Consider the following 11,727-nt stretch of genomic DNA (forward strand, 5'->3'; position numbering starts at 1 on the left):
ATAAACTAAAATTACATTTTAAATTTACTTTTATTCAGCGCACAATCATTTTTAGTTGGGTAACTCAATTGCTCAATCAACTGGGCTAGTTCGTTGGCTTAATTGCAAGCCTTTTGAAATATAAACTTCATTCTATTTACAATTATTGCACCGCTTAAACATTATATTATTCCAAATTGGCCTACAACGGGATGACTTCAATAAATTGGTCAAACTTTTGTTCGAAAGCGATATGCATGCGTGAGTTTTTCACACGAATTGCAATTCGTTGCGGATCGTAAAAAGCTCTGAATGATCTTTGCCTGCTGTTTGCCGTTTGGATGGATCTTAATATAACAACAATTCATATTTTTTATTACACCTACTTTGGGGCCCACGAAGGCGACGGCGATCGGCGGAGCGAGCGGCTCCGAAATGAAGGCGTTAACCAAGTTTAATACATTTATTTGGGCCACAAAGCCAACGCTGGCCGGGATTGGGACGGGGTCTCCAACTGAAACGGAGACTTCCACCCCGAGCTGGGCACCTCCAAGGAAGCTGGGAACCTGGGGGCGCAGGCGCAGCAGACGCTGCCATATCTGTCCAAAGTAATAATTATGTTTCACGTTGTTATCCTAATTTACGTGCCCCAGAACAAGAGAACTAACCAGAATCCCAGTATGCGGTGCACTGAAAGAAATGGGAACTGGCTAATCAACATATTTTTTTATAAAACTAGACATCATTGAAATGTCATATTTCCCTATGGGTATTCAGGTAATCAGGTATCTGAAATGTGGAAGTAATTTATTAAAAAGCCCAATTTTTGTTATTATAAAGAGTTAAATATTTAGATTTTCTGTGACCAGAATGGATGTTCCGTATATGGTTACCACCCTGTACCATAAACTTTCTCGCTCGCACTTCCGCTTATCAAGTAATGGGTATCTGGTAGTCGCGACACTCGACTTAAACGTTACCTCTTGTTTTGAGTGGCATAGAATATAGGCAGGACTATTTCTTGCAGTGTCTGAACCTGAACTGCCGTCACAAGCGATGCCCCCGGCTCAAACTGAAGCCAGGCTCCAACCTCGGCCAAAACTGAGGCTCATCATCGTCGTGGTCGTCCAGCCGTCGTCTTTGGATGCTCGGTCGGCGCATTTCACTGGAAAAATATTAAACACAAAGCGAGATACTGAAAATTGATTTCTCACCTTCGTGCACGTTATGGACGCTCCGCTGTCCTCCTTCCTCCATCCTCCGTCGGCCGTCCTTGCGGCTTATAATTAATTAATACGTAGCTGCACATGTACAAATACAGGTATAAATATCCGGATTTGGATATAGCACTTCGTGATTTGCACGCCCGCCGCGTTTCGTTCGGCTTTGCTTTCGGTTTGACGGGCTCCAAAAACATTTCAATAATCATAATCTCGAAAGTGAGGAAGGGTAGCCCTGAAAGGGGGGCATGGTATCTATGGAGTGCCCAGTTTGGTTACCCGCCAGACAGCCTGTCGCAGTGGCACCTCCTCCCTTGCCCCTTTCCCATTCCCATTTCCTCTGCAGCCAGACTGCTCTCCTCCACTCGTAAATTAACATTTATCTGGGAATTTATTGCATCATCGGGAAAAGTTTTCAATTCGCTGGAGAAGCAGCCGAGAAATGAGAGGTGCGATAGGATAGGTGTGAGTATAGTCTGCTAGGAATCCCCATACCCATACCCATACCCATACCCAAACCCATTCCCACACCCATTTCCATGACCATTTCCAAGCACCTGTTGGTCAATGGGAAATTTATTTGTCATTCCTTTTGCAGCATTTGTCGCGGCTTTTAATTTCCTTTCAAAACGCAGCTTAGTTTTCCATTTCGAAATCTTCATCTAATTTTTGAGTTTGTTTGGTTTTTTCGTTGGTTTTGTAGAGTACGATATGGTATTCTATAAATGTATAAATAAATATCTATAAATAGTAACTGTATTATAATGTTTATATTAAATTAAATAAAATGAAAGGCACAGTTAGTTGTTTGAATTTATAAACCATCAAAGATAAGTATTAATTAATAGTATAAAATATAGAGGCAATTTTTGGTAATTGTAGGGCATCTAGAATTCGTCTCTATACCCTAGTTTTAGGTTGCCTCTTTTGTTGGTAATATTTTCTTTTATAACTTCGGCTCAGTTCGTTAGCCTCCCGTCCGAAAACTGATTTTTTTTTGGCCAACTTGGTGCATCGTGACATTTTAAAACGAGCATGGCATATAAAAATTTGTATGATATGATTTTTATAGACTTCAAATCGATTTTTTACGATCATCGCTGCCGCTTTTTATGCGCTCACCACGGCTTTATGTGACAGCAGTGCAGCGGGGGGGTTTTGGCCATTGTGGGGGTTACGGCCTTAAAGTTAACACCAACGGGCGGGAAACCCGAAACTCCAAGCTAAGAAGCCCGAATGTCTGGCTGCATCTTTATGTAATTATGTAATTAGGTGCTAAGGCAGACAATTTGATGCACACAAAATATTGACAATGATAATGATGTTTGGAGCACCGTTAGGCGTAACTCCTTATCGAGGCAATCAGATCGCACGACATATGGACCATATGCCGCATACAAGCTATAAGTTATAAGTTATAAGGTGGTATACATACATATATGCGATCGATTCAATATCCGGTCGTGGCCACCTGTTGTGCCCCTTTTTCTATGTGCGCCGCATTTTTAATTTAATTTTTTGCACTCTCCCTCATATGCAAGCTTAAATTATTTCGTACGCTCCTCAACTTCGAACCTCATGATCATCCTCCTGCTGCTCCTGCTCCTCATGCTCCTGGCCATCGCTGGTGATTAATAAAGCCAACATCCAGACCGGATCGGCAATGTTGCCTTTTGCAACAGCTGGCTGCAACAGCCTGGCCAATTCCAATTGCCAATCGCGTTCGTGAGAAGAGCGACCGGGCCCAAAAGCACAGAAACAGTGCCGAAAAACTGCAGTTGACTTTCTTTTTTTATGGACTAATAATTATTATTATAATTATAATCATTCGATCAGTCGTTAATGGACGAGCGTTTACACGATTTCCTTGATTTTTTGAGGATTTATTGAATTTTCGTATGAACGATTGTATGCATATCCTTACTATTTCTCTTGGAATTCCTTTAAGAACAACTTTAATACCAACTAACATCCAAGTAAATCAACGTATTGCTATGAGTTTCCATCTTTAAAGGGGTATCCCACTATTATAAGTAATTACCATATTTAAAGAGCAGAGTTCTTAAAAGACTTGATTTCTGTTGAATTTCTATCTCAGATAGCAAGAAATATCTTTAGTCCCAACTGAATCCAGTAGAATTATTAAGTAAGCAAGCAATAAGCAATTTTGTAATTTCTAATTTGATTTATTTTGTAACTTATTCTTATGCGAACTGTACACTTATGCTAGATACTAATTTATGTCGAACTATGTACAAGAGTCACAGGATGCAGAACACTTCACTCTCACTTCTTGATCACCGCATTGGCAGTCGCGTCCTGGGGGAAGTGGAATATCCTCAGGCGGTGGTACGAGCAGGCCACCCGACATCCGCGGGTGCAGAACTCCCGATCTGCGCACATGGAGGTGGCCAGACTGCGCTGGACAACATCGAGGACGCGGCAGTAGTCGTGGCACATGTAGCACTCTGGACGGGATCGGCAGAGCAGTGGTGGCGTAATCGCTGGCAAGGATTGGCGGTAGCAGAGCTCTCGGCACTGGGCGATCCTCTGCGGTCGTCTTTGTAGTCCTCCGGCCGATGTGGATATGGATGTGGATGCGCCCAGCGCTTTGCCAGCGAGAAAGATGCTCACACACAGGATGGTCATCATCATTTTTGCTCCTCCAGCCATGGTTCCTTTGAATTTGAGGTCCTTACTTTTAGTTTTACTTCCGTAGTGCCGAAGAGATGTGTGGTGTGGATCGCTTTAGATTTCTCGGGCTTCTGATTGTCCCGGTCAACTAGTATGGCCTTATATACCACCGCCGTCGTCTCCAACCCGTTTCATTCATAAAACGTTTGGAAAATCCCGACTAACTACCTGGTCACCATATATTACCCGTCGACCGCACGGTTCTGATCCTCTAGATCTGATCCTCGGGACAGCGGATCCAGGTAATTGACAACACGTGTGCGCAACGCAACGCCGTTGCAGTTTCATGAATGACCGGCTCTGCGGGAAATCCCATGGACTTTCCCGCCATTCATAAGGTTACCTGCAGGATGAGCCAAAGTCCCGGATTCCTGCTGGCGCCATTCGGTGACAGTTTTTATTGTTGCGTAATACGTTTCCAACTGAAGCACCAGAAGCACTCACTACCTGGCTCGAAAACGAAGTTCGACAGACGCAAGTTAATTGGGAAAGTTTCAGGTAAAACCGCACCACGAGTCCTATTGATAAAAAGAATATGAAACACACGGCATTTTAGCTCCTGAAATATGAATATGGACACTCGTTGGTCTTTCAAAAATATCATGAATCCTCTTTTAACAGGTTATAGACTAATGTACAAAACGCATGCATTTGATATACTTGTAATGAATAATGCTTATATATATAATATTTGTTTTAAATGAACAACATAATTATAAGTACTTATGAAATAATCTAATCAATCATTTCATTTTTCAAAATCGTGTGTACTAGCGCCACCTATGTATGTTGCTTGTGTTTGCAATCGAACATATAGAGCCATCTACTTTACGATGTGTAATTCTCTTTGTAAATGAACAATAAGTAGACTAAGTGCGTGTAAAATGTAGAATGCATGTAATTTAAGAAATGCTGCGTCTGTTGTAAGAGTGGTGCAATACTATTACAAGGGTATGCGCCTAAACATTCACTTATATATATATATATTACGCATATGAATATACTTACGTGATCTTAAACATTTCTTTCCCATCTTTTTGAAACACTGGCAACATTAAAAAATGCATTTGCCAGATTGGGCAGCCCCAAAAATGTGGTTCAAAAAGTTAAGCAATTATTTTACACAGCAACCGAATTTTTGCCCAAAAGTCAAACGACAAGTGCTACAAGTTCTTTGTTTAATTTTTATTATTAAAAATGTTCTTTATATTGCCTTTGTTGTTTTGCTCATTTACTGTGACCGTTCGTACTCCTCCCCTCCACACCGCTCTCCTATCATCGGCATTGCTTTGTATTTCTATCGTCATTCGTTCGTTTATTTAATTTCCATAGACAAATATTGTTTGTTTAATGTTCAAAGAAAACAGAGCCCACGACGGACTCGAATTTGGCTTGGCTTGGCTTGGATTGGACTTGAGATTGGTTGGATTGGATTGGAGCGGGTTTTCTTACAGTTACAGTTACGACACAACAACAAAAAAAAAACACTAAATAAATACGAAATTACAAACTAAAAACAAACCATACGCAATAGTGTACAAAAGAGTCGAGCTTAAAACATAAATAACAAAGACGAAAACAAAAATTAGTTAACAATTCAAATAAACCTAAATACAATACAGTACAATTGTTGGCTTTCCATTCATGTGTGTGTGTGTGGGTATGTGTGAGTTCGCTATCCTTTTCCTCTGGCAATCGATCCTTTGAGTACATGACGTGGATTAAACTAAGTACAATGCGTTAATGGTTATCTCATATTTCGCTCGCTTTCAAGGACCTTTGGGCACGGGCGTTGCGACGATTGAGCAGCTTCGAAATGTGCATAACAGAACCTCAACTATATGGGGGCTAGGCTATATCAAATCTATCAAATATCAAACTGCACATCGTCTTCCAATTAACATTCGACGACTTATTTAAATCACAGCTAAAAGGCAAGCATAAAAGTAATTAATTGATTACACAAAACATCAACATCAACGACCTTGTCTCGTTATCTTTCTCTGTTACTGTCACTGTCACTGTTACTGTTACTGTCACTGTTACTGCTACTGTTTTTGTCTCTGTCTCCTTCTCGGTCTGATTCGTGCCCAAAGTGGGGAGTTGAGGGGGTTGAGGTTTTGGTTGTGGGTGGGACTTGGATTACTGGCTCTCAAACTTGCTTATGTACAACTCTGTTATTCGTTTACTTGACTACGCATAATTAATTTATATAATCGTCATATTCTGTTCTGTTCTTTTGTTTTCCATCGTTCCTTTCATTAAATAGTTAATATTTATAGTATAGCACCGAGTACAAAAAAATGATCAATAAACAGAGTTTGAATTTTGTTTCCTTGATTTTTCTGGTTTTTCGTTTTTTGTTGTTTTTGTTTCTTTTTTTTTTTTGTTTTTGTTTTAGCAAAACTAACAATTTCCTCGCTTTGCTTACGCATGTAACTTTTGTTTTTTTGTTTGGTGTTTTCTTCTTCTTTTTGTTTTTGTTTTGTTTTTCGCTGTTCTTGTTATACAGAACGTTTAACGGTTGTTTGTTTGTTGCTTGCTTTGTTGTTACTGTTTGTTGTTAAATGTTTCGTTAAATTCTACTACTTATTTAAGGTAATAATTTCTGTTGCTTTCGTTTACGTTTTGTTGTCACAAGCGAATCGCCTCCGTTCGATATCCCCCCTCCCTTACATCGTTCCATCGCCAGATATCTATAGGATATAGATAAGAAGGTGTTATATACTGGTTATATACATAAGATAGAGCTGCAGCTCACCTGCGAATGAGAACTGTCGCTCTCCACCTGCTCGGAATAGCAGTGCTTATAGTTAAGATAGTCTAGAAGTCTTCTCGGTAATGGCAATGTCTGTATTAGATCCTTTCGTATAACCGCCTTTAGTATAACAAATCTGAAATGATGGGTAGATAGTTAGATGATAGATAGATATTATGGAAAGGCATAGTTAATGGAAACCCACCTGCACATGTGCTGCAAGCTTTGTACATGCTTAAACCTAGATACTGGATTGGTTAATTGCACTCGCATTGGTCCGTGCTCAGGCCGCCGATGCAGAAAGAATAGATATCTGGGGGAGATTTCGGATTGGGTTACAGTCATAAAGTGGATGCAGTGCTTTCGGGCTAAGCTAACCTGCCGCTCCGCGAATGCTCGACGGCCTTCTCAATGAACTCGGTGATGGTCTGCGACTTGAACTTGGCATACGAGCCAAAGGAAAAGGTTCCTGTTTACAATGAAACAACAATGTACACACATAGTATGGCAGATGTCATCGATGTATATGATATATACGCACCCTGATCTTGCTCTATGCGCACATGTCGCACACAGTTGTTCAGCTTGAAGCTCAGGGAGAAGATGTAGTGGTCGTCGGAGCTGTCGCGCACGATGAAGGAGCCGTCCGGTTCGCTGGATAGCACCTTCTCGGCCGCCTCGCTGGACAGGGGACCCCAGTACCAGCCATACTGCGAAACAAGATCATTGAACGATTAGCGCTTTTCGGGGCGGGCAGTGCGACTCAAACCTACGTCTTTGACTTTCTCAATGCTGGAGGTGAACTGCAGTGCCCGGGGCTCCTGGATTACGTTCGCCTTGACCTCCTCCGGTTCCGACTTGACGGCTTCAATGGCATAGGCTGCGGCTGTGGGATGGCAAAGGTATGACAATTATAGACTTACACGACCGCCAGTTCTGCAGGCGTCCACTCACCCTTCTTTGGTAGTGGTGGCAGGGCACGAGACTGGAACTTCTTGCGCAGATCGGCATTCGGTTCGTCCGACTCAGCCGTAATCAACGCCCCGTTCAGTTCGCTGGCCAACTGGGTTTGGCCCGCTGACCCCGGAGCGCTGGTTATCACGGCAGCTGGCGGGATCAGGGGCGCTGTTGCCGCTGCATTCGCATTGGCACTGGCAAAGGTGCCGGTCTGGTTGCCGCCTGAGCCTCGGCAACGACTGTGATTGCTCCGACGGAAGCGGAAGATGCTGCAGAACCGCTGCTTCAGGTTCAGCGTGAACTGTGACTTCTTCTCCGAGTGCAGGACGTGCTTGTTATTCGGTGGCTGGTGCTGGTTGTGGTGCTCCGTCGGTGGCTTCTCCAGCTGCTGGTGCGATGGCTGATGGTTGTTGTTGTTGTTATTGTTGTTGTTGAGCTTATCGTTGTCCAGGTTGTGCTTGTTCTGCTTGCTCAGATACTTGCCACCGCCCGCGCTGCCTCCGCCAACGCCACCATCACTGCTGGCGCCACCAGCACCATTGCCCGCTCCTGGCGGGCCACCACCTCCTCGGGTGGTGCCCACACTGCTACGCGTTCTCGCCGTGGTGGTGGTGGTATTGGTCGACACACTCCAAATGGTCTCGTTGCTCGACTTGACCATCGGCTTGGGCGTGGGCTTGCCCGCATCCGAGTAGAGGGTGTGGTAGAACTGCTTCACCTCGTCCAGTGTCATGTGCAGTGGCTCTGATTCGCTGACCTGGCCCATGCCGACGCCGACGGGCGTGCGGTACTTGCCGTGCTTGCTCTTCTCGCCATCGCCGTCGCTGGTCTCCGTTCCGGCGCCCGTGCCTGATCCGGCGTAGCGCTGCTTGCGCTTGTTGCGTTTGTTCCGCCTGCTCGCCTTGTGGTAAGTGGGCGCTGCGGGCTTCTGCTGCTGTTGCTCCTCCACCAACTGCTGTTGCTGCTGCTGCTCGATCATGTCCACGGGGAAGGCGTAGATGTCCGAGTCGATGGGCACGTTGTAGAAGTCGGAGATCTCGCGCGTGAAGAGCGCATCGTGCGACATGGCCTGGGTGATGAAGATCGAGTCGTCCGGCTTGTTGGCCGACGAGACGTTCAGTGAGTTGTGCGAGCTGCTCAGGCGGCTGTTCAGCGAGTTTCTCGAGTTGGGCCGCTGGCCATGGCTGTAGCCGTAGCCCGGCTGGTGGTGGTGATGGTGATGATGGCTTCCATGCCCATGGCCATGGCTGTGGTGGTAGTGACAATGGCTGGTGTGGCCCAGCGGACTGTAGAGCGAGGCCTGGCGTCGCTGCAGACTGCTGTTATCCACCGGCTGCCGCCTGGCCCCGTAGTACAGGTCGTAGTCGTGGATCTCCGACAGACCGGCGCTGTTGAACCTCTGTTGGGCAGCTGCCGCCTTGGCACTGGCTATGTTGTCCTGCTCCGTGGGTATGGCCTTGAAGTAGCGAGTGTGGTCCTGGTAGTACGGACATAGCGTCTGCTTGATCTTAACTATGGACACGGGTGGCGGCGGCGATGGCAGCGGGGAGCAGCTGCTGGCGTCCGATTGCTCCTCCTCGAGCAGATCCACGCTGTTGCCCAGCGAACTGCTCACAATGTTGTTGGGCTCGTCGTAAATGTTGTCCGTGTGGCTGTTCAGTATGGAATCGCTTGAGTACAGATGCTTGTTGATCGCATACGACTCTTTGAGACTCATCTGGCCCAGAGCCTGGCCATCTAGGGCGTCCAGCTTGCACTCGGTCTTGCCCAGCAAGAGGACCAACTCCTGGCTGGGCGGATGCGGTTCCTCGGGCAGAACGGCCGTGGCCAGGCCGCTCACCATCGTGGTGGCATCGTCCTTCAGGTGCTCGAACGACGATTGCGAGGAGGTCCAGCGACGCAGACTGTTCACTATGTTCTTGGAGATGGAGCGCACCAGCGTGGTCTGTGGCGAGTCCTGGAACTCGGGCGGCGGATCAATGGGCGCCAGCGGTCCCTTCTTCAGCGTATTAAAGTTCTCGGCACTCATGCCGCCCTCGGAGCAATTGTCCAGTGAATCGAACTGCGAGACCTCGCCATCGCTCTCTACCATCTGCAAGGGATTCAATGGGATTAGGGGTATTCTCGGGTGGATTCGTGCGACCCAGTGCGGCTCACCTCAATTTCGAATTTGCACATGCCCAGGCGGTAGGAGTCGCCACTGGATATGGAGCTGTTGGTGGTCAGTGGAACTCCACTATCATCGCTCAGCGAGGCCGCCGCATTCAGCTCAATGCTGTTGGCGCTGACCAGTTCGTGATGCGGCGGTGGCATGATGCTGAAGCTGTCGCTGCTGCAGATGCTCGACACGCAGACGCCTCCGCTGCCGCTTCCTCCTCCACCGGCCACGCCTCCGCCCGCGCCAACGCCACCGCCCACATTGCCATTCGAATTGGAGCTGCAGTTGGAGTTGCTGTCCTTAAGCTTAATGGACGATTCCATTTTCGGGGCAAGAGACTCAGGTGAGAGGCAACAGCTGAATAACGAGATGAAAAGCGGTTTCGTGTTATTAACCACTACTTCCAAGGATGCTGGGAAAAATACGTAGCTTAAAAAATACTTGAATGCAAGTCATAATAAAAGGTTAAAGGCTGATGTCTTGTCATTTAAATGTTGACCGACAGATGTGATATGCATTAAAAATTAAGGAATTCAGATTGAAAGATAACTGAGATGAACAAGAAATTACAATTAAATGGGATCTTAGCTGGATTTCTAAAGATTACAGTTTAAAAATAAATTGTTATTCAGGGTTTTTAAGACCTATTATAATTATAATACGTTTATTTGGCATCCTGCATACCATTTTCTTTAATTCCCAGTATCTGCACATTTTTTGTATGATTAAATATCGCTGAATGTGCGGAAAATCCAACTTATCAGCAATATTTGTGGCACATTTGAGTGTATAATTCCCACTTAAATCGACCGATTATATGGCTGCCTTATAGACGTTATATAGGACTTATGAAAATAGTATTAGCTGCGGTTTTTAGGGTTCGATTTTGATTAATTGGATGACACACATCCAAACCTATGACCTTTGGGTGCGGCGGCTGCAGCTTGCAACGAATGCAATTGAAGGTCAATGACAGTTGCGTGCGCCGTTTTTCGTCCTGTCGTCCCGGCCGCCCGCCCCCACTCCGAGCCTACCCCACCGCCGCCCCCTTTTCACCTACGCTCGTGCTTGTGCGCAGAAATTGAAGCCAAAAAAGCAGACGAGATTTTTTCCCCCCTTTTTGGGCGTAGAGATTTAGTTTGAGGATTTCGCCAGCGGATTTCCCAAAGAGATTTTTTGCAGCAGGAAAAAACGAGAGATTCAGCGCGGAAGCAGAAGATGAAGATCCAGAAATGGATCTCTGCCAATTGGAATCTGAAGTGCGTAAAAAGTACCGCTGTAGTACACACACACACATGGGCAAAAGAGTAGCCGGAAAAGTCAGCCGCCCCCCGAAAACCGCCCAACGCCCACCGACATCGTGCGTCGTCGTTTTCGTAGTACGACGTTTGCTAGTATTTTTTAAGCCATTTTATATAGGAGCCGCTAGCGGGTGGGAAGGAGAGAGGGCGAACGGCAGTGCAGTGCAGCGATAACCAGAATTCTTATTAGAATTTTGTCACTCTGCGTATATACACAACTCGCACACACACAAACACACAGCACAACAGCAGGACCAACACCAACACACTTAGCGAGAGAGCCACGACACACGCACACACTCACGCACACACTCGCACACACGGGTTTAATTTAACACCTTTGCTTAATTTAATTATTGCTCTCCTGGCTCTCGCGTACACACACACACACCAGCGCAGGCCAGACTCGCACACACACAGAAGCACATGCACATACACGACCGTTTGCATTCATTACAAATACAATTCCAGTTGCAATCGCACTTGCCTTTCGCTGCCCCTTTCGTCGGCTGCTTTCCTCCGATTAGATTCGCGACACCCACACGGATCCGATCCAGATTCCAATTGCGATTCCGATCTGCTTCCTATTGGCTGCTCTGCGCCAATTTGTTGTTGACGGGATTGATTGCACGCATTGCAATTGCTGCACGGCCGCTGCTT

General features: G+C 45.9%; 2 protein-coding genes across 2 annotated transcripts; both read right to left on the reverse strand.

Moving 5' to 3' along the window:
- Positions 1–3,412: 3,412 nt before the first annotated feature.
- LOC117147988 lies at positions 3,413–3,950 on the reverse strand. The gene has a single exon (XM_033315138.1). It carries the CDS (start codon positions 3,870–3,872, stop codon positions 3,486–3,488), a length of 387 nt encoding a protein of 128 aa, XP_033171029.1. The 5' UTR covers positions 3,873–3,950; the 3' UTR covers positions 3,413–3,485.
- A 1,470-nt stretch (positions 3,951–5,420) lies between these two features.
- On the reverse strand, positions 5,421–11,727 carry LOC117148798. Its single transcript, XM_033316410.1, has 9 exons — positions 11,555–11,727; positions 9,766–10,123; positions 7,606–9,700; positions 7,425–7,537; positions 7,193–7,361; positions 7,030–7,120; positions 6,857–6,964; positions 6,655–6,787; positions 5,421–6,589 (listed from the first exon to the last, which is right to left on the reverse strand). The coding sequence occupies exons 2-9, from the start codon at positions 10,087–10,089 to the stop codon at positions 6,566–6,568; spliced, it is 3,057 nt and encodes a 1,018-aa protein (XP_033172301.1). The 5' UTR covers positions 10,090–10,123; positions 11,555–11,727; the 3' UTR covers positions 5,421–6,565.

This window comes from Drosophila mauritiana, chromosome X (assembly GCF_004382145.1).
Source record: "Drosophila mauritiana strain mau12 chromosome X, ASM438214v1, whole genome shotgun sequence".
NCBI lineage: Eukaryota > Metazoa > Arthropoda > Insecta > Diptera > Drosophilidae > Drosophila > Drosophila mauritiana.

Coding starts and splice junctions, on each gene's coding strand:
- LOC117148798 (XM_033316410.1), bottom strand. CDS start 10,089: ATGGAATCGTCCATTAAGCTTAAGGACAGCAACTCCAACTGCAGCTCC. Junction 7,538..7,605: donor GCCACCACTACCAAAGAAGG/GTGAGTGGACGC, acceptor GCCATCCCACAG/CCGCAGCCTATGCCATTGAA. Junction 6,788..6,856: donor AGCTTGCAGCACATGTGCAG/GTGGGTTTCCAT, acceptor CCATCATTTCAG/ATTTGTTATACTAAAGGCGG.
- LOC117147988 (XM_033315138.1), bottom strand. CDS start 3,872: ATGGCTGGAGGAGCAAAAATGATGATGACCATCCTGTGTGTGAGCATC.